The 23,744-nt window shown below is 35.1% G+C and overlaps 1 protein-coding gene across 4 annotated transcripts in view; it reads left to right on the top strand.

Moving 5' to 3' along the window:
• The first annotated feature begins 1,042 nt into the window (after positions 1 to 1,042).
• The window catches only part of MSR1 (macrophage scavenger receptor 1), a 65,988-nt gene continuing 43,286 nt past the window's right edge, over positions 1,043 to 23,744 (top strand). For 2 of the 4 annotated variants that reach the window (XM_060136301.1, XM_060136304.1), the window contains exons 1-5: positions 1,043 to 1,086; positions 9,165 to 9,271; positions 10,766 to 10,879; positions 16,701 to 17,113; positions 21,421 to 21,607. In XM_060136301.1, coding sequence (XP_059992284.1) covers positions 9,169 to 9,271; positions 10,766 to 10,879; positions 16,701 to 17,113; positions 21,421 to 21,607 — 817 coding nt within the window. In that variant the 5' untranslated portion in view covers positions 1,043 to 1,086; positions 9,165 to 9,168. Of the gene's footprint in view, positions 1,133 to 4,459; positions 4,549 to 9,164; positions 9,272 to 10,765; positions 10,880 to 16,700; positions 17,114 to 21,420; positions 21,608 to 23,744 lie in introns of all 4 variants that reach the window. The other 2 variants (XM_060136302.1, XM_060136303.1) reach the window with 2 other exon arrangements.

The raw sequence follows: 23,744 nt of genomic DNA, 5'->3' as shown, positions 1-23,744 counted from the left end.
TCCAGCAATTGGTCCAAATTACAATTTAAGTGTTCTCGCTGGTTTAGGATTCTAGCGGCTCTGCTCCAAGTAAGCGGAACTCAGCTGTGAGTTTGCACTGTTCCTGCATTCTCTCTACCAGGCATGTTATCTCCTGGGGGCAGGTAGTGTTCTGTGGTGCCCATGGGCAAGGCAAGGTCATTTTGACCATCTTTTGGTAGAAAGTAGATCCCTCCCTGTTTGGAGCACCAAGAAGTATCCATGGAATATAAATTAAACACCTTCCCCCAAAAGAATCGATCTAAAAATTAGCTCATTCGTGTAATGTTGTGTGTTTTTTATTATACGTGTCCTACTGGAACTTGAAGTAATTAAATAAATGAGATTAAAAGTGTAAAACTCTGACAGGGGTAGAAGATGAAGGTCATTCCTTTGCTCTGATTCTATGCCTGAGACCCCTTTCCTCTATTATACTCTTGGGGAAATAAGTAACTTTTTAGGTGCTCGAAAGAGATCGATAGATAATGCAAACATCACTATAGACAGAGCTGAAGTGAGTAGTATGGGATTACTACTTTTACTTAGTAGGAATCCTTTCCTCCTGTGTTTTGTGTTTGAAGCTAGAGATAAGGGATATAGGGAAAAGGATTAAGAAAAACAAATCACTTAAACATGGAGTCTTCCCTCAAGGTTATATAGTACGAAAGAGATCATGAGAATTAGTGGAAGATAATGAGATTAATAGAAGATAAATAATAATGAGAATGTTATAGAAGGCAGACATATCTTATTAAAAGGAAAAGATCAGTCTGCCATACATTATGTACCCTGTTACATTAACTCCATTTCTTTTTCATTTTACTTCTCTTTTTCTTTTGTGAAGTCCTAGATGGGAAGAGGAATGAGTTATCTGACAAATTTAGATTTTGCAAACTTGTGCACTGAGGGGAGTACTATTGAAATACATTGTTAAGAAAGATTTCCAACATACAAATGTGTCATTTCCTTTTTCATGTGCCCTGCTGAAATATTATGTGATAAAGCCTTTAGGTTTCAATTGTTAAGAGAGGGAAGTGGATAAATCAGTGCTGCCGTCTTTAGGACACGGTAAAAGAAGTTTACTTATGCTTTTCCCAAATTGCTTCTATTGAGTGTATGTGTCTACTCTGTGTGTTTGTGTGTGTCTAAGCGTATGCGTGTATGTGATATGTGAGAGATATATACATATGGGATCAATAATTTGTGGTAGAATTTTTTTATCGTATCCCTAATTATTTGATTTGATTGTTTCAGTGATAGATATTTCTGCTAGATTTTCTGTGGGTGAAAAATGTATATGTGTGCTGAACTAGCAAGAGATTTTTGGCATATAATTTCGCATATTTTATTACAAATTATTGACTTTATTCAAAATATGACTAAATATATTTTAATTAGTCTCATCTGCTTAGTTTTTACATGATACTTTTGACTTTGTACTTCATATTGTCTTTACTGCTCATATAGCAGATCTTGTTTGGGCATCTATTATGTGCACTTCCCTGAACTAGATATAGGGAAAGGACATGAAAAATAAAATATAGTCTCTGTCTTCAAGAAGATCATGACCTAAGGCAAATTGGCATAATATAATTTGAGCACTGTAAGTGGTGTGAAAGTGCTCTATATAACTACTGTGGGGGTACAGGAGGGCCAAACCTACTTCAAGAGGAGAAAGAAAAACCTTCATGGAGGTGTTAGAATTTAAGTTCACCTTGAAGAATGATTAAGATTTACACGACATAAAAAACGGGGGTTAGGCGTCTCATTGGCAATGTGAGAATAGTGATAGAAAAGTCATAAAAGTGAGATTATAAATGTTTTACACAGGGTTTAGGAGCCGTTGTTCTGGTAGTACACTGCCGACCTTCAGGCCCTAGCTCCCCCTCTCCCTAGCTGTGTTACGTTAACTAGGTACTTCAATGTTTTAGCTCTTGGTTTCCCAACCTGTAAAATAGAGAAAATACCTCATGGTGCTGCTGTGAGGATAAAATAAGAAAAGTTCATGTTAAAAAAAAATTGGTGTTTTAAAATATTGGTGATTCATTTATTGGTTGTTCTCTGTGTACTAGACAATTTACAAAAGTTATTTTTAATTCTCATAATCTTTAAATTGATATTATAACCATATAAATGGTTATATATAGTCATATATATATATTATATATATATAGTCATATATATATAGTTATATATATATATAGTTATATATAGTCATATATATATATAACTATATAACTATATATATAGTTATATATATATAACTATATATATATAGTTATATATAGTCATATATATATATATTATATATATATATAAAGAATCTGCAATCAAATAAATTAAAATATTTGCCAAAGATCACATGGCAAGGAAAGGACACAGCCAGCATTCACATCTAGATCTCACATTAAAGAATTGATGCTCTTTCTCCTTCACTGCAGAGGATGAATATGGGTAGCATCAGGGGCAACATGGATGTTTCCAGGCCTTACCTTAATCCCCCTTACGGATGTGTTCTGTAAGTGTAGAGCTACTGGTTTCACAAGCATGTTAATTTTATGTTCACTTCATGTGGGTTTTTAACTGTTCATAAAATCAGAGTTTCTGTTTTTAAATAATAAGATTACAAAGTTATTATTTACCCCAAATCTTAACAGTGAAATTAACATTGAGAGTTTGAAGATAAATTCAAATAAGACATAGTCTTAGAAAAAAAGAATGTGCATTAAATTATATTACGTAAAGAAAGTTTTTTTTCATATCTATGTAAAGAAAGATACCCTGGGGAATGTATGAGCAATTGATATGAATAAACAAAAACTCAAGAAGAAAAATAAATAGTAAAAAATTACATGGAAATAGCCTTTCTACACTAAAAGTAAAAAAATGCAAATGAAAGCCACCTTAAGGTATCATTTAACTCTTACTAAAATCTAAATAATTCTAAAATAAACATTGTTACTGAATAGTGGTGAATTTGGTTTAAAACATAAGTGACTGGAATCTTTGTAAATGTGTACAATCTTTTTAAAGAGCAGTAAGACAGTAGATACTAAGAAGTTTGAGGTAGTCTTCCTGTCACCTGGTAGTTCAACATATAGTGAATTATCCTAAGAAACATTTCAAAAGAAGAAAGCTAAGTTATAAAAATATTTACAGCATCATCATCTATATTAGTTAAACATTGCCCTCCAAAGAACAGGGAACATTTTTCTAAAAAGAATTGTAGGAAAATGACTGCATAAATAAGATACATATATTTGATGAATTATTATATAGCCCATCATTTTAAATTTGAAAAAATAGTTCAAAGTATAAAGTTATTGATATGATTTTAAGGGAAATGCATAAGACCAAATGATAATGTACACTATGGTATCAATTTATAACAGGTATACACTCAATGTTTTTCTTCTGTTAGGGTGATGGGATGATAGAAGTTTTGTCCCAACTTATCTTTAATAGTGTTATAATGTTTTTGTAATAAAAACAGGAAAAAAGAAGAGTGTGTTTTCAAACAGAAAAACACTGAAATTCTTTCATTGTTTTTCCTGTTGTAGCTTCTCTAAACTTTTCACCCATTTCATGAAAAGCTGATATTGCAGAGATGTGTTTCACTTCTCATGAGAACATGATTTCAGTAGATTATACAAACTCAAACGATTTCATAATTCTTTATCAGTGCATTGACAGTTGTTAGGAATAAATTTATGAGAAGTTAGTTTTCTTCTTAACTTTGGAAAAGGCATTTAAAGGCACACTTAGATTATGTGAATTGTTCACTGGCTGATAAAGCCTCACATGTGTATATTCTCTAACATTACTAAAACATGTATACTATGGAGTAAGGAACTGGAGGAATCTGGTAAGTCTCACGAATGTCTTTGAGGCAAAAGTGGGAACCTTGGGGGTGAGATTTTTTGTTTCAGTTTCCTATTTACACACAATTCAGAGAAAAACCTTTTATTTCCCAAAGTGTAGCAGAAGAATTTTTTATATTTCTGCATTAGTGAAATGCAGACTTTTCTTGAGGCATAACCCCGGGTCTAAAATCCAGTCATCTTGCAAAATAGTTTGTCTTTCATTTATTTATGGAATTTCTCCTAGTGATGAACACATGCTAAGTGGCAGGAACTCTCTAGTCATTGAACCAAAGAGATAAAAACTCCTGAGTCATGGATCTAACTTGTGCAAAAAGAGACAGACAATAGACACGATAAACAAGGGAAATGTATTTCATGTTAGACGGTGGTAAGTTTGGGGCTGGGAATCAAGGCAGGAAGGAGAAGAGGAAGTGAAAGAGGTAGGCTGCCATTTTAAATCTGATGCTGGAGAATGGTCTGTCTGAGCTAGTGAGCTTTTAGTCAGGACCCACGCGAGATCGGAGAGTGTTCACATGTTTTGAGCAGAGGAGTGATATGATCTGACTTACTTTTTTCAGAGGAACATTCTAGAGGCTGTGTGGAAAGTAAAGTGGAGGGAACTGAATGAAGCTGAGAGACCACATAGGGAGCTATTAAAATCGTCCAGGTGAGAAAGATGATGGGGCTTAAGCCAGGATGGCAGGAGGGGAGGTGACGAGAAGCAGTCAGTTTCTGCTTAGGGTTTGAAATCAGACCAGCAAGATCTGATGGTAGATTGGATGTGGAGGATGACAGAAAGTGGGTGACAAGGAGACCCCTAGGTTTGGGCCATATTAGAAATCCAGATGGTGGTGTTGTTAGGGAGATGCATATCCAGGTCTGCAGTTAAAAGGAGTGGCCTGGGTGGGAGATGAAGATGGAGAGTCATCAGCCGTATAGATTGTATCTAAAGCAATGAGACTCGTGAGCTCACCGAGGGACAAGAACTGAGGAAAAAGAGGAAAAAGAGAACTGAGGAAAAAAAAGAGGACAAGAACTGAGACCAGGCACACTCCAGTGTCAGTAGTTTGGGAGATGAGAAGAACAAGCAGGAAAAAATAACGCTGTCCTCAATGTACTGCCTCAGTACTATCTTCAGCATCTCTTCTCAACGGAAAAGCAAGAACATGACTAGATTTCCAGTGTACACTCAAGGCATTTCATTTTTATACATTTACTGCTTCTTGATTTCTCAGCATCTGCTTCTGCCTCTACCATATGAGGAATACAGCTCAAATTCCGTGTGGCAGGTTATGGGTGACCTGCATGTCTTGACATTCTTTTCTTTTTTCCCTGACCCTGACTTCCTGTTCTACCGTAGTGTCAGAGTTTCTTCCTTATTTTTAGTACTGCCATTCTTTCTTTACTAGCCTACTAAATATGTTTGTTTGTATCTGCCATATTTTTTCCCTGAAAAATAATTTCTACTCTTTGATTTTTTTCTCCTAGTCTTTGTTAAACTGCTACATTTTGATGCTTGTTCATCAATTCTTTTGAATTTCCTCCTCCTTCTTAATGCCTCTTGGATTCGCCCCTCAATTGCCTACCCCACTGCTACTATCTAAGATGCCTGGCTGGGTAGATAAAAATGAACTGAAATCTAAAAATTGGGATCGAGTGGAAGGAATGGCTTTGAGGAAGTGAGGGGTTGCTATGCCACCAGATACGGGTCTTTGGGTGAGAGTGATCTAGAATGAAGTCCTGGCCTCTGGTTTGAATGCCCATGCTTTTCTAGCACTGCCATATTAATTCTGTATTGCTACACACCTGATTATGTCATGTATGCCTTGCTACACAAAAAATAGTAAAAAGTAGTAAAAAAAAAAAAAAAAGAATGATTATAATAATAAACAGATGATATAAATGGGTGGCATGCCAACATTAAAAATCCTGGAAAAAGAAAAGTTAGGTTGATGTGGAAAGTACACCATTGTAGCTAGCTGTATTATTAAAAAAAAAAATCTGATTCTGAGACATGAGATCTGAGCTGGATATATTGGCCTGGTCAGGACGCAGGTAGTGGTTCTACCATGTAAATAGATGAGATTCTCAGCGAGTATGGATACTAAGAATAAAAGAAAGAAAGAACAGAAAATGCCAGCAATCTTATGACAACGTCATCTATGATTAACTTAATCTATTTTTTAATAGAAAAAAGTATACTGATATTTCATACAGATCATGATTAACCCTTGTTATACACTGCTCCAGAAAACAGACAGAACTCATGGTGCACCCAGAGTAGCCAGAGGGAAGTATTTTTCATTCATCATGCCACTCAGCAGATTTTAGTGTTCATCTCCCTTTCAGCCCTCTATACCTCTATAACCCAGATATTTATTTATTTATTTATTTGTTGGCTGCACCACCCAGCATGTGGGATCTTAGTTCCCCGACCAGGGATCGAACCCATGCCCTCTGGAGTGGAAGTGTGGAGTCCTAACCACTGGACAGCCAGGGAATTCCCAGATATGGTCATTTAGTCTAATCCACTTGTAGGCGTTTATTAGAGGGTTTTCTTTTTCAGTTTTAATAAATCTACCCAAAGAAATCACAGTTTGAAATACAGTAATGTAAAAGATGTATATTATCATCTGAAGCCCATAAAAGATAGATCAAAGTGTAGAGGCCTAAAGAAAAACAAAATTGAGAACTTCCCTGGTGGTGCAGTGGTTAAGAATCCTCCTGCCAATGCAGGGGACACGGGTTCAATCCCTCGTCCAGGAAGATCCCACATGCCGCAGAGCAACTAAGCCCATGCACCACAACTACTGAGCCTGCGCTCGAGAGCCCGCAAGCCACAACTACTGAGGCCCACGCAAGCTAGAGCCCGCCCACCGTAACTACTGAGCCCACGTGCTGCAACTACTGGAGCCTGCGCTCCACAATAAGAGAAGCCACTGCAATGAGAAGCCTGCTTAGTTGCCCTGCGGCATGTGGGATCTTAGTTCCCCGACCAGGGATCGAACCCACATCCCCTGCATTGGAAGGCAGATTCTTAACCACTGGACCGCCAGGGAAGTCCCAAGGATGTTTCCTTTGTATATAGGTGAAAATGGAGTCATAATATCTCAACTATTAGAGCCAAAACCATAGTCAAACACATAGAGAAGGGGCTGGTAGACAGACTGACAGGAAAAGATTTCTAGGTACATAGCAGGGGTGTCTAAATGTATATACTTTGTGAGCCCATCCTTTATAAACTGAGTTCAAAGTTTAAAAGCCTTGCCACAGTCCTAACTGCTTTTTTTTTTTTTTTTTTGGCTGCATTGGGTCTTCATTGCTGCACTCGGGCTTTCTCTAGTTGCGGCGAGCGGGGGCTACTCTTTGTTGTGGTGCGTGGGCTTTGCACTGCGGTGGCTTCTCTTGTTGCGCAGTGCGGACTCTAGGCGCGCGGGCTGTAGAGCGCCAGCTCAGTAGTTGTGGCTTGCAGGCTCTAGAGCGCAGACTCAGTAGTTGTGGCGCACGGGCTTAGCTGCTCCACGGCATGTGGGATCTTCCTGGACTAGGGCTCGAACCTGTGCCCCTGCATTGGCAGGTGGATTCTTAACCACTGCACCACCAGGCAGGTCCCCCAATTGCTTTGAACTGTAGTTTTAAAATGCATTTAGCTAAGTTTTATTGTCATCTCATTTTAAAAACTTATTTGTTCGTTTATTTGTTTTCCATGGCAAGTAAAAAACTGTCATCCAAATCAAATAATAGAGTGAATTAAAAGGGGGGAAATGGCAGGAGAGTCTGGACCTGAATTAATCAATTTGGTTTCCTATAATAGTGAATGTTCCCAGATAATCGTTTATTTAGCTTCACCTCTGCCTAAGAAAAGAGAATGTAGGTTCTATAAATTCCCCCTCTGCCTGCTTCCTCCAGAGTGGCTGAAGCATTTAAAGAACACACTCCTTGGTCAGATCAATAGGATTTACAAAAAACTAAGATCAGGTTACGGAATGATACAGGTACAAACTGCAAAATAAAGAATCTCCTTGGTAATATTTTAAAAAATATATTGACAGGAGTTGAGTCACATCCTTACTTGTCAATACCTCTTCCCAAAGTAGGATGAACGTTTGCATGTGGATGGTTGTCCTTCAGTTTCTGGAGGACACATGAGTTTGATGTCCTGGAGCTGCCAGTGCACTCAGTTACAACTTCAGCTGTGCTAAATCCATAACTCATCATTAGAGAAAATAAATAATAATCAGAAGATGTTGGCTTTAGGCTAAATTTATCAATCAAATGAACTGAACTGTTTCCAAGAAAAAGTCATACAATTTCTCTTCATGGCAAATGTTCTTAAAATGCAGTCCTCAGATGGGCAGCAACAGCATCACTAGAAAACTTGTTGGGATTGCAAATTCTTTACCCCTACCCTAAATATCAGAAACCCTGGGGGTGGGGCCCCTCAATGTGTTTTAAAGGAAGCCCTTCAAATGATTCTGATGCACCTTAAAGAGACATAGACATAGACTGGGTCATAAAATATAATAGATTGTGCTTAAAAAGATACAAGCACATATTTGAGATGCTGCCAATGTGCATAGTGAAGGAAGCCCTGAAAGAAAAATATGTGAGAAAGAAAAGAAAAAAAGGAAGTGAAGGGAAGGGAAGCTAAGGGAAGCGAAGGGAAGGAAAGGAAGACAAAGTAAAAGAAAAAAGCTAGCTCCTAATCTGTGACTAGACTTTGTTAAAACTTTCTAAAGGAATAAAGCTGATGCCTTGGCAAAAGAAAACTTGGCTCATGAAGCTCTGATAAAAGATCACAGGAAACATTTGTTCCAAATTTTGCATAACTGTTTGCTCTATCTGGAACCTCTGATAAAAGATCACAAGAAATATTTCCTTCAACTTTTCAGCTACTGTTTGTTCTAAGGGAAATTCTTTTTTTTCTTTTCGGCTAAATGGTTGTTTTCTGCCAGTTGGGTTTTTTTTTGGGTTTTTTTTTGGCTAAGAGAGCAAAGTTACCTCTCACTCTAAAAAAACACACATCTACAATCACAGGTACACATTTGTACATAGAAAGATACATGAGTGGATTCATGTAAATCTGTCCTTTAATGTTAAAATTAAAACTTATGGATAAGTATAATATGTTGCTATATAGGGCAGATATGTAAATTTAACTAACTAATTATACTTGTTCCCTTGCTAAAATTGGATTTTAATTATAAATGTCAATTTGAAACTTTTTGCCAAAGGGCCCTAGCAATTCCATGTGTAATTATCATATTTCTCCACGTTTGATAGAAGTATGGAACCGTGGGAGAGCTTTCCCAATCAACAGGAGGACACTAATAGCTGTACAGAATCTGTGAAGTTTGATGCTCACTCAATGACCGCTTTGCTTCCTCTGAGTAAGTAGAATAAGAGTGGGGTGCTCGTGGAGATTGTCCTTAGAGTTAGTGACACTATGTAAAATTATGGTCTTGAGACTTACCCTAAATGTGTACATTCCATCTGCCAGGTTGGATTTCAAATTTAGTCACCTGACAGATGGAATATCCCATCTTGCTTATAGTGTGGCTGCTTCTTCTCTTTTTAAAAAATTTATTTATTCATCTATTTATTTATTCATCCATTTTTGGCTGCGTTGGGTCTTCCTTGTTGCGCATGGGCTTTCTCCAGTTGCGGTGAGCAGGGGCCACTCTTTGATGTGGTGCGCAGGCTTCTCATTGTGGTGGCTTCTCTTGTTGTGGAGCATGGGCTCTAGGCATGCAGGCTTTAGTAGTTGTGGCTCGCAGGCTCAGTAGTTGTGGCCCACAGGCTTAGTTGCTCTGCGGCATGTGGGATCCTCCTGGACCAGGGCTTGAACCCATGTCCCCTGCATTGGCAGGCGGACTCTCAACCACTGCGCCACCAGGGAAGCCCCGCTTCTTCTCTTTTTTCCTTCAATTTTCCCCCTTTTCTTTATTGTTTTCTTCTCTTTACTTAATTCTTTTCTCCTTTTTTGTTCAATCCCTCATAGAACGTTATTGAACAATGTCTAAACTTTTGTTTTAATTTAGGAGTTTACAACCTGAAAACAAAATTTTCTTCTTTTTGATTAAACAATAAAAACAATGGCCATAGGAAAGAAATTTGTATTCACTTAATCAAAGAAATTTGTATTCACTTAATCAGAGAAATGTCTTCCTTTGCTAGTAAGTTTCCCCTCTACATTGAGTTATCTTTTCTACAATTAGCATCCCATTATGTGAATTGGTGTTCCATATAAACAAATAATACTAAAATATTACTATGTTCTGAAATATCCAGAGAATGGGCTTCATTGATCCATTCCAAAGTTTAATCAAAATGTGAGTCATTTTATTTCATTTTTTTCACATTATATTCAAATCATAAGAAGCATCCAAATACAAAACTATTGAGATGGAATTAGGAGAGACAATTTGCATAATTATCATTGACAATAATGTTTCTCTTATCTCACTTAAAATCTGAAAAAATGGTATAATTACATAGTTGCATGAAGAATTTTATTTTCACCCAGAATATATTCCCATGTGAAATAGAAGAATGAAATTTAGGTTTGCATGTATGTTGGTATGGTATCAGTACTAAAGTTTTCCAGCTAGTGCCCCCAAATGAGACAAGTACAACTTGCAGAGAATAGTAACTTTGTCCTGGATGTTTAATTAATGGATAAGACAATCAAATGTCCATACTGATACCTGTATTGGCTTCTTCTGTGACTGTCCCTTTTGCTTTGTACTGAATAAATAAGAACCTATTTTTTTGTTCCCTTTTTATTCCAATAGGTTTGTTACTAGCAATGTAATTGGAGATTTCAAAAATTTTAAGTAAGAAGAGTAAGTTTTCTAACAGTAGGTTGGGCTTTTGTTTTTCAGATCCTAAAAATGGCCCAACTCTTCAAGAGAAAATGAAGTCTTTCAAAGCTGCACTGATTGCCCTTTATCTCCTTGTGTTTGTAGTTCTTGTACCTATCATCGGAATAGTGGCAGGTACAGTATTCTAGAGTTCTGAAACTCAGCAACTCATCCTGTGAATTAATTATTGCAGGAGCAAAAAGAAGCATTCAGTCTTTTGTATATGGGAGATTCATAAGGGTGACTTCACATCACAAAGTGTTCCTCAGAGTTATTTCATGAAAAAATAGATTTTGCAAAGTTATTAAGTAAAAAAAAAGGTTTTTAAATAGCATAGAAAATGGAAGTTTGAGATAAAAATATAGATATGGAAAGGTAAGATGGAAAGAATTAGACCATTTCAAAAATATTACCCCCTGAAGTCCTATATATTTCTAATGATGCATCATAAATTTCATGGTAAGTATTCTAGTTGCCAATGTGAGGATATAAACATGACCATTTACATTAATGATGCCTAAAATATAACAATAAGCCAGTTGTTCAAGAAATACACTTCTACTCCTAGTATTGAGAGCAGAAAGTATTCCTGTGAGTCTTCAAACAGAGGAAACCTCGTAAAATAATGGCCTGTCCCTCAGTAATATTTGTACAGTTTATATGGCCACATATTTCATAAGGGTATTATTTAAAACATCTCTAAAAATAACCTGCTAGCATCCTTTCAAAGAAAAATAAAAATAGAACACTTTGCTTGGATCTACATGATGTTTTTCAGGTACATTTTTTTTTTTTGGAGAGTTTGGCTTGAATTGGGGATAAATTGGAGGATTTCTGCAGAGGTGGATGGCTTGCATATAACTCAAGCAAATCTGTAAATATTGTTTTCCTCAGGAGCATTTTTGAGGGATTTGATTGGCATTTGAATTTATATACTTTGTAGCTCTCCTCTTTGTGAGTGGCAAAATGGGCATATGCTCGAACAAGAGATAGGCTGGGAGGAAGATACATTTTTATGTGCATACTAATCAGATTAATAAGAAAATTCTCCTAATAAAGGCCAAACCTCCTCCACCAAGAGACAACCTAAAGAATATTCCAAGAGAAAGCCAAAAATTCTACTAAGAAAGAAATGATAATGAAAACAACAATAACTGTAACATTTTTGTAATGCTTCTGAGCATGTACTATGTTCAGGCACTAGGCTATACATTTTCCACAGATTATCTCAATGCACCTTACAGTTACCCTTGAGCAGATGTATGCTTACCCTCATCATCCACAAAGGGAAACTGTTCAGCAATGGAGTTGGAGTTCCCACCCATGGCTCCTAACTCCTAACTTCTGTGGTCTGTTATCTCCCAGTGCAATCAGGGTTTTAGAACAAAATATGGTTGGCCAATAAAAAAACAAAACAAAACAGAGTTGTCATAATTTTAGGCAGGAAAATATTTTCCATATGTAAAAATCAACTCCTATTTTGAAACAAAATCATTAGCCAACCACAACAAACGGAACCAATCAGCCTGTCAAACCAACCACAGCCATCTAAGTAAAAGAACCTGATACGTTTGTCATTAAACAACTAACTTCCTGAGGAACTGAGATTATCTGTGTGCTGTTTATGTATATGCTTATCTGTAGTTTGAAATGCATAACTGAAAGATGTGTCATTGTTAGGGATCATTAGCTAACAGCCAGTTAGAATTTGGTACATTTCATCACTTTTATACAAACCGTGGCCTACAGAGCGAACCTCAGGGAGTGCAACTTCTTTCTACTAGGCCCAGGCAGAATACGAACTGAAGTCTGGAAAGACTTCAGGGTTCTAACCAAGTTCAAAAATCTCTGGGCTATTAGAAAATACTACCAAGTCAACACATTTTTTCTAGGGTTGACAATGATTGATTGGAAGTAGCTTTGTTTCCTAAAGCTGTAGCATGTACCTATTACGACTGACAAAAAGCTAAAAATGTTCAAATCTTATAAGTTCACATTAGCACCCAAATTCACCAGAATTTGAAACAGATCTCCCTGTGTCTATCATACTTGAATAATAAACACTGACAATCCATTTACAGCTGTAAGTTGTAGGTCAGAATATTTTCCAAAAGAAAACTAAAATGCAATACATATCTCTACTTGATATCCAAAACTTTCAAATATAGACAAAATGTATCCTTGAAATGATAGAAGTTACTCTGTTTTGGCAAATATAAATCAGTAGATAAAATAAAGTGTTATACATGAAAACTCTATTTAAAGTGTCTTATACATTGAAAGATATTTCTTAATTATAAAATCTCCTCCATGCGCTACCTTTTCTTCAAGAAGCTACTAGATCACTATCACAGTACAGTGACATAGAATAATGTCTCTGAAGAATAAGATATAATCTAAGATTAATGTATATAAATTGTTACTGATACATTGAAGATCCTTTAGCTCAAAATAATATAAATTTTTGGTAGAAGGTTTTGCCAACATGAAAGAGCAAATGTGATCTGTAAAATCAAATATAACTCTCTCCCTAGGTCTTTGCACAAGCCATAAAATATGTCTCCTTTCAAATGTAAAATAGAAAAGTCACAATATGGCATCTCTCTGATGATAATGAAAGAAATGAACATTTGAAAATATGAACTCTGTCATTCTTTACCTAGATTTCTGATACAGTATTAAATTTTTTAAAGAAAGTAAGGATTAAATTAGTTTTCATTCAAGATTTGGGAAAATAAGCAATATTGTGTTTTTAAGTCTATAAGCAAAAAATAGCCTTTATTGTCAGTTCATGTTGAACTTGCTATTAAAGAAAAATCCTTGGTTACATGACATTTTGTTAAATCAAGTCTTCCCTTTCTATACTGTGAAGAAGTTTTGCTTTACCCATATGAAATAAAAAGTATTTCCAGTGAAAGTAAAAATTATATGGTTGAGTAATTAGATCAATATGTCTGTTAAAGCACATATGTGCATTAATATATGATATTTGTTTTTCTCTTTTGGGATTGACATATATATACTACTATGTATAAAATAGATAACTAATGAGAACCTACAGTATAGCATAGGGAACTCTACCCAGTGCTCTATGGTGACCTAAATGGGAAGGAAATCCAAAAGAGGCGATATATCTATATGTATGGCTGATTCACTTTGCTGTACAGCAGAAACTGACACAGCAGTCTAAAGCAACTATACTCCAATAAAAAATAAATAAAGCACAGATACTACCTTTCTCATAGAATACTCAACGTCCTCCCAATTTTTTTATATTACACAACATTAATTCCCCTTGTTATCAGTATTGGCCATACAGATATTGAATCTGAAATATTAATAATAATTAAAATATTGAAAAGTATCAAATGTGTATTATGTGCCAGGAAAAGATCTAAGCACTTTGCATATATCAGCTCATTTAATTATTTAAACACTGACTAGTAGTATCCCATTTATACAGATAGTGAAATGGAAGCATGGACCAATTAATTTGCTCAAAGGCACAGCTTATAAAGGAAAAAGCAAGAATCACTAATCCAGGCAGCTCTCCTCCAGAACTTAGATTATTAACTGCTACCTAAAAAAGCAGTAATTATCACAAAAGAAAAATTTTTAAGGGACAAGTTTGAGATAATTTTGCAAATATTGTTAGTTTAGATTTCTTATTGTTAAAGTCAAAGTCCATTCCCAGTCATTTTCTATTCCCAGAGTCGCTCAAGCGGTGCTTTATATATAGTAGGTGCTTAATAAATAAATCATAGAATTGATGACTCCATGAATGAGGCTGTCAATCCAAAACTTGCTCCCTACACTTAATTTAATAAATGTGATGAGATCCAAGTAAGAAGTATACTATTTTGTATAATTTATTGATAAATTTAGAAATGTAAAATAATGTACATGCAATATGGTCTCGGTTGTGGATTATATCAAAATGTAGTTACATATTTTATTAATTCAAATAAGCTAATTTTAAAGAGAATGTAACTAGGAAAATATGATATGTGTTTTATTTTTAATTGGGATTTAATTGCATATGTAGTTTAATACTTAATATAATCATAGCTACAATGACAACCATCATCAAACAGCTTCTTTAAGTAAAGGTGGTGAAGACTCTGTAACTAAGATAATATCTTTCAAGGATAAGGCACCTTCATTTGTGTAGAGTTTTCACACGTGCCATCTGTGTGCTACTTGATTTACATGCCCTATCGCATTCATCCTCAGCACCACTGTAAGATAGTTATTACTTTTAGATCACTGGGGAAACCTAATCAAGGAAAAGATAAATAATTTTCTCAGAGTAATCCAGCTAGTAATGGAGGAATGGAACTAGATTTCAGAACCAGGCAGCTTGTTCATGTGCAAATATCAAGCTCTCATTTGTGTAACAGGTACCCTGAGCTCAGGGTGGAATATAATGTTTTTCATGTGTAATCTCATTTAAGTCTCAAAAACCTATGAAGCTGATACTATTGCCATATCATTTTATTAAGAAAACTGACAGATCAGATATCACTGTTTATGTAGATATACTTTTAAGCAATATTAAGTTACTCTTTATTACTCAGTAATGGTCAAATATGGAAAATCTTATGCACTCAAATTAATATGGATCAGACTGATATATACATAGCTAAAAGGTATAAACAATATAGATATAGAAAGAGAGATGAAAAAAACAATAAAATCTTAACCGCCACTGATTATATAAAATGGTGTTTAACATTTTCTTCATTGTGTATAATTGTATATTATTTTTATCTGCAAAAGTAATGTTTATGCTTTTCAGTTTTTGAAACTATAAACGTATTTCTCTAGACCCTTTCAGAAGGATAATTAGCTTGTTTAAAGAACATATGCCCATTTGGAAATATATATCAGCACTTCCGTATGCCTCCAAATACCATTTAGTAGAATTTTTTAATTCAGGAAATAATTACTTATAAGATTGTTCATCAAAGTGTTCAATATATTAGTAGAAACAGAGGCAAAGTAAATGTTGGAGTTTTGTTAAATAAATCGTAGAATCACACATAGAATACAATGTAGTTATTCTAATTATTTTTGTAAAACAATATTAAATAATATGCAAAAGTCTATGATAGAGTACTAATTAAAAGCTAGTTTCCAGATTGTATATAAAATCTTGCTTTTGTGATGATAATATGATAGTGGGAACAGAAATTTGACAGGCATATACCAAAATGTTAGCACTTAATTCAGGACGGTGAGACTAATGGTAAATTATTTTTCCTTATTCCTTGTCTTTTCTAAATTTTCTGCTATAAATATATGCTTTATAATAAGTAAAGAGGAGTCTTATAAAAACAATATTTTTTAAAGTTAAAAAAAACTTCTTTTATCCAGTTTCCTGCTCTACCAACAGTAAATTAGTTCTGTGGAAACTGAAAATGATAACTCTGTTAGCTTAGTGACAGGATAAGGAAGATGAGCCAACACTTTGTTCATACAGTGGATAACACTAATATTTCTACCTTTATTGATACTACGTATAGTTTCTGTCACATTATCATTTGTCTTCATAATAACTAACCTACTCAACATGTTTACTTCAGACACTGTGTTAAGCATTATCTCGTTTTACTCTAACAGCACACCTGAGGACCAGCATACAGTGTACTTCATGATCTCTAGAATTTACTCTTACTCTCAGAGCCGTGTGCCACGACCCAGAAGATTCATCTAAGCAGCAGTTCAGAAAGAGTGACTTAAGTGTGGGATAAACTCTAATGTAAAGTGGGAAAAGGAGACAGTTTCCCTCTCAGCAGTATGCCTACCTTGGTTCATACTTTGTATATTTAAAATACATACCTGATTTAGGATAGTGTTCAGAACGTTAGAATGGGATGAAGTGTTGTGGAATAGAATGGTGGATGCATTGAAGGTTACGGGGCATGACTCTGTTTATTTTTACTTAAATACGCAGCTCAACTCCTGAAATGGGAAATGAAGAATTGCACAGTTGGTTCAGTTAATGCAAATGATATATCTCCAAGTCTCGCAGGAAAAGGAAATGACAGTGAAGATGCAATGAGATTTCGAGAAGTCGTTATGGAACACATGAGCAACGTGGAGAAGAGAATCCAATATCTTTCAGATAATGAAGCCAATCTCATAGATGCCAAGAATTTCCAAAATTTCAGTGTAACAACCGATCAAAGGTTTAATGACGTTCTTTTCCAGCTAAGTTCCTTACTTTCCTTCATCCAGGGACATGGAAATGTAATAGGTGAAGTCTCCAAGTCATTAATAAGTCTGAACACCACACTGCTTGATTTGCAGCTCAGTATTGCAACACTGAATGCCAAAGTCCAAGAGAATGCATTTAAACAACAAGAGGTAAGAGGTTTGTATTGGAAGGTCATACCTGGGATTGAATCCATCTAGATCCTATCTCCTCAGGTAGTCCAGGGAAGAGAAAAAGTTGCAAACCCTGTTTCAACATCATTCTACTTAACCCTGATTCCTCTTGCAATCTTACCAGAAAGTTTCAAATGGATTTACCCACTGCCTTCTCCAGATTCCCAGCAAAAGGGGAAATTTGTTTGTTTGTTTGTTTTTCATTGAATATAGACTCTCTTAGTGTATTTTAATTTTATAAATACTGTTAGAATGCCTCTTGAGACTCTTGAAACCAATTATAGTTGTTAGATTATCTTAGCCGATTTGGAAAGATAGATACTCTGCATTTGCAAATTTTATATGAAACCCAAACTTTCTTCATCATCAAAGGAATGAAAACCTTATTTACATGGGCGAAGTACAAAATCTAAATTTTAAAATAGTTTGTCACTCCCAAGAAGCATCCATAAGTTTTTATGTGTAAAGGTAACTATAATTAAATAATTAAAGTTTGAATAATGTATACAACATCTTATTACCATCACAGGATCAAATACACAAGACAAGAGAGCAAAGCATCTTCCAGACCAGTTGCTAGCAAAAGTTTCTTTTCAAAGGCCCAGGTACAACCCTTAGGCTTTGGGGACCACATGGTCTCTTTTGCAACTTCTTAACTCTGCCAGTGTAGCACAAAAGCAGTCATAGACAACACATGGACAGCTGAGTGAAAATGTGATCCAATAAATGTTTCTTTTCAGAAAAAGACTTTGACCCATGAATCATAATTTTCTTACCTTTGCTCTAAACTATTCTGTGGCCAACCCTCTGGGTCACTTTGTTTTGATGAGAAAGAAATTAAGAAGCAAGTTGTTTAGTTCAATATTGAATTATTTTTTGTTGTTGGGTAATTATAATTGTTTCATTCCATGAAAAAATAAGCATATGGATAAAACTTCATTACTCATGTAAAAAAATAATCTTCATACGACTACAATCTTCAGTACTAAAATCTATAAATTTTCCACCATTAGCTCAGCAAGGCTGGCGTCTTTGTAGTAGATTTTACTTGAATAGACCACTTCTTAATTAATGAGGTTGTTTTCTGTATAGATACAGTGTTATGCCATAGTGATTGTTAAAAATGGATGTCCCTTATAGAGAGCAAGGAGAAGCCTCTGAAGTTGTAACATCAGGTGGCAACCAACTAAATTATTGACTAGAGAATAGACTAAACAGGTTAAGAAAGAACACCCTACATGTTTAGTTTTTGTAAAATGCAGTCACTGAGAAGACAGTGACATTGCTATTTAAATATGGAGACTGTTGGTGAACCTCATCCTAACACCAACCTTAATATTCTCTCTCTGATCCTTGTCACATCTTCCAAAATCTGACTGTTAGTGTTTCCCACACGGTTAATAAGTACCCAAGCATATCAGATGCTATTGGAATATCAAGGACTCAAGCAATGGAGGAGTTAGAGAAAATTCTCAAAGAAGCAACTGTCTCCAGGGCTGAGGAACAGAGGAAAGTAAAATGTCAGCTATGGGAGTAGAAACTGATTAAATTGGAAGGAAAGAGGAGGAAGGGAGAAGAAATATTACTTTGTGTGGAAACAGGATCAGAGGAACAGTGAGACAGGGTGTGGAGAAAACGAAGATGGACACGATGAAAAAATAATATATTTGATATTAGTAATATCCCCAACTCATTAGAGATTATAGAATATCTGTGAACCCATGTAAATGAGGAATTGAAACCAAAGTGGAAACCATTTGGAAGGCAGTAGAAGTCCTGAACCTGTTTGAAGTGATACTTAATAGAAATAACCAAACTCTGGTGATCAGTGAGCTATTCGGACAGATTGCACTTACATTTTGGAAGGGGTCACAGTATTAGATGTGGAGGTACAAGGGAAAGGAGGAACTTCCAAAGTTAATTATTTTTTCAAAGCTTTCTTTTTTTTGAGACAGTAGTCATCTGTGGAGATTTGGAATCTAGGTCAGTGCTAGTGTGTGCGCGCGTGTGCTTACTCACTGAAAACAATATTTGGAATCTCATTCTCATTGCTTAAAACAACTGTATTCATCTTTGAATCTTTAGCCCAATGCAGGAATAAGTAAATTAAATGAATGCCTCAATCAGTAAATGCTGTTTGAGGAAAAGGCTTATAAGTAATAGCAGCGTAATGTTTAGCAAGGACAGACCAAGCATTAATTTGAAAGAAAAGAGAACACTGACACAAAATCAAAGAGAGACGTGGGATTTATCCTCTCCATTGTACGTACAAAGGACTGTAAGAATGCAAAAATAAATGCCTGTTTCTAGCAGTGCCACTGGTGATAGACTGTGGACGGTGTGTGTAGGTGCTGTATAGCACTTTAAAAAATATATCAAATGCATTTTCTCTCTTCCTAATAAAACTTATTTCAAGTGAAATATGGTTAATGTGAGCACCACACGCAGTTTTCAAAGAAGGAAAAAAAAGGCAGCCGCAGCTTTAGGTATGAAAAACATCGGCGGCTCCCAGGGCTTAGGTAGCAAAATCACCAGCTAGTCCCCTGCCTTTTGCTCTGTGGATATCAGGAACTACCTGACAGCTGGAGCAATTTGCAGCCACCTAAATGACATCGAGCATATTTACCATGTTGCTGCACTCTGCAAACATCCATGTTCACTATCCCACCATTATACCATAGTGTATGGAAAATGCCAAATAGGGAGGGAGGCGGTAGAGGGTAGAGAAATTCTAATCTAGAACAAGGTTTTGGATGGGGAAAGCCATTGGAGCAGTAAAAATGGATGTCTCTCTGCTTGAGTACGCTGCTATTGTAGAGGCAGATCTGGTACATGTTCACTTCTTTCCAAAGGTTTTACTTGACTCTCTTGATCCTCTCACTTCAACTTGTCCAGTCCAGTGAAGGGAGGTGAAATTTTCTCTTCATACCTGGATTAATTAACAGTAAACCACTGGTTTATTTCTTTGTGCAAATGGGAGATGAGAATCTATCAACAGTTAAACCTAGAAGTTCTTAGAAAAGTATAGAGCATACCATGGAAACAGAGGATGCAATAAAAGAACAGAGAGACAGAAAACATTACCAGGGTAGATGAGAAGGTTAGGTACATTGGAAAGAGAAGGCCCAGCACCCAAAGGAAAACCAAGCAAAAGACTTGAAAGGAAAAGCAATAAAGAAAAACATTGTCAAAAACTTTATGACTAGATACTTAATTTGAAAAACAAATTAAACAAGGTTTTATTATGTTTACTCTTACTCTACAAAGTTAAATATATTGATGAATACCTAGGATTTTAGTGCAAAAGTAAGCATTCATGTACACTGAGAAAGGTTTAAAAAATGGTCCCATATATTTGGAGGGTGGTGTGGCAGTAGTGAACAAAATTTTAATATTTAGTCCCTTTGATCAGATCCACTTCCAGGAAGCTGTCCTATAGAAGTGCTTGTATAAATATGTAGATATATATAAAATGGTGTTCATTTCAGCATTATTTATGTGCAGCTCAAAACTCTATCAATAGATATCAAATAAATTATGAAAAATACATGCAATACAATTCCACTAAATTATAGAAAATAAGGCAGTCTCTAAGTATTTTAATAGGTAAATATTCTTATATTATTGAGTGAAAAATAAAAGCATAATCCAGAATGTAGTACAATCTGTCTTGCTCAGTCTCCAGATATGCACGCATGTATGTAAATACGCACAAAATATATATACATTTGAAACCGTAAAATAATAATGAAATCTCAATGCAGAGGCAATAAAAAAGCTGAACATAAGGTATTGTTAATGCTAGTTGAGATTTTATTGAATCTGAAAAGCTATCCTTAATGTTCATTACCACTGAGAATTATGACATTAAACTTCGTTATTGCTATAAAACAGTTTAATATACAAATCTATTTAAGGAACTGTAATTAAGTACAGTGTAAAGAATTTCACTTCAGATAAATTAAAAAACATGACAAGTTTTTAATTTTATTTTTAGCATTTTGACATGTATATATTTGGGAATAGAAGCATACCTTAGATATATATTTAACCAATTTTTTTCTGGCAGAGGGTGTGAAAATTCAGCCATTCAATTAAAAGAGGAGTGCTTCAAAACCAAAGAATTACTATTTTAAAATTGTTCTCTAATTTCTATATTCTTATTCCATAATATTACTGTAATAGTTTACATTTTTTAAAAACCTGACTTGTAGAGCTTCTTAAACTTATATATTTGATAATTATGTGTGTAACAAAAATTGCGGACGTTTGCTTATGTTTCACAGGAGATGAGTAAATTAGAGGAGCATGTGTACAATACATCAGCAGAAATTAAGTCTCTGGAAGAAAAACAAGTGCATTTGGAACAGGAAATAAAAGGAGAAGTGAAACTGTTGAATAACATCACTAATGATCTCAGGCTGAAGGATTGGGAACATTCTCAGACACTGAAAAATATCACTTTAATTCAAGGTAAAATATCCTCTCATTCTCCAGATGATGATGTACTAAAATGCACTGATATATGCAGAAATTTGATATGGGAAACTCTCTGGTTTTAAAATAGTTTACTACAAATTTTACCACAAAGATCCAGAGGAAGGAGCCTTGAGATCATATCAAGACATGTTAAGATGACAGTATCTTGGTATCCTTTAAATGGTGATTTTAAAAAAAGCAAAAAACAAATGAAATTGCTCTTACGGTTTAATGAATTATTGTTCAGAATTTCTCATATGTACAAATACAAGTTTTCTGTGAGGCACAAAGTTCTCTACCTGTCTGTAAATCAAGCTTGTTAATTCTATTTTTCTAAACTTACAGATTTTTTCTTCTTACCTGATCAATTGTATTATTAATTAGAAAGGTCTTTTGAATTCTCCAAAAAAACAATGTTTGTCAATTTCTTCTTTAGCTCCTGTGAGTAAAACAAGGTGAATTGAATCTTACTGACTTCTAAATTAGTATATATATCATATATATTTCTATACTTGGTTTTAGTCATTATTTACATTTTAACTTTTTTTTCATATTTTACTTTCAACCTTTGTTATCCTTTGTATTAGGCTTGTCTCTTGTAAAGAATAGTTCTTAAAATTTACTATGCAATCTGGCCATCTCTTTTCACCATATTTATTTCTACTGTCATTTTATGCTCCATTTCTGTGCAGTCCCATGTTCCTTTTGCTTTCCTTCCATGTCAACTTTAGTATTATTTGAAATTTTTCTCATTAAACTTTTCTCTCTATCAAGGGCACCAAAAAGATTTTGGAAACCTTATATTTATTTTTATTTTGCTGATAGTCATCCTTAAAATTTATCTTAAAGTCACAAGTTGATCAGTATCTTCACCTTCATCCTCAAATATACAAGGAAATTAAAACGCTCTGATGACCCTCTTCCCTGGTTTCCTGCTGTCTTTTTTTTTTAATTTATTTATTCATTTATTTATTTTTGGCTGTGTTGGGTCTTCGTTTCTGTGCGAGGACTTTCTCTAGTTGTGGCAAGCGGGGGCCACTCTTCATCGTGGTGCACGGGCCTCTCACTGTCGTGGCCTCTCTTGCTGTGGAGCACAGGCTCCAGACGCACAGAGCTCAGTATTTGTGGCTCACGGGCCCAGTTGCTCCGTGGCACGTGGGATCTTCCCAGACCAGGGCTCGAACCCGTGTCCCCTGCATTGGCAGGCAGACTCTCAACCACTGCGCCACCAGGGAAGCCCCCTGCTGTCTTTGAGTATAGCGCATTTCTATTTTATGTATTTTTTAAACCAAGAATTAAGTCAAGATTGTTTTTATTACATGATACAGACAATATTTATATAGATTAGCCCATGAGTTTGCCAGTTTTTCCTCCTCCTAAATGTATCTGTGACATCTCTTCTGGGATCATTTTTTTCTTCCTGAAGTATTATTTGGAGATTTGTTTAGTGAAAGTCCATTGGTGGTGAGATGTTTCGATTTCATTTTTTCTATTTTGTCCTTGATCTTTAAAATTGTTTTACCACATACATATTTCTTAGCGTAACAGTTATTATTTTTATTCGTATTTTCTTCTGGTTTATGGCCTTTCTTATTGCTTTTAAAATGATTATGACCACATTGCTTGCCATTATCTTTGTCTTTAATACCTACAATTTCATTAGTCTGTGTTTTTTATGTCGACAGTTTTTCCATGTGGCATTTGTTTTACTTCATTTTCTTCCTAAATCCACTTATATTTGTGGATTAAGTCTATCATAAATTTGGGAACATTATCAGCTTCAGTCTCTGAATATTGCCTCTTCACAATTCTCTCTATCCTTTCCTCTGTAACACTAGTTAAATTCATGTTGGATCTTCTTATTCTAGCTACCATGTCTGTTAAGCTCTACTTTACACTTTCAATTGTTAATTCTTATTAGAATAAGAGAAACAGAAACTCATGTGATTTCATCTTACATAACACTAGTTTAGGATAATTAGGAACTCTTAATATCCAAATTTTTACAAGAAAAGAAAAATTAAAAAAATAAGTCCCAGAGACTATTTACAGTACGATTTTTGTTTCTAATGCTCATGATTTAGTAAAAGTAAATAATGTATATTTACACATACACATTTAATGAGAATGG

This window comes from Lagenorhynchus albirostris, chromosome 21, assembly GCF_949774975.1.
Source record: "Lagenorhynchus albirostris chromosome 21, mLagAlb1.1, whole genome shotgun sequence".
In the NCBI taxonomy this organism is placed as follows: domain Eukaryota; kingdom Metazoa; phylum Chordata; class Mammalia; order Artiodactyla; family Delphinidae; genus Lagenorhynchus; species Lagenorhynchus albirostris.
The sequence above is the reverse complement of the archived record's forward strand: the minus strand, read 5'-3'. Positions and strand labels throughout refer to the sequence as shown.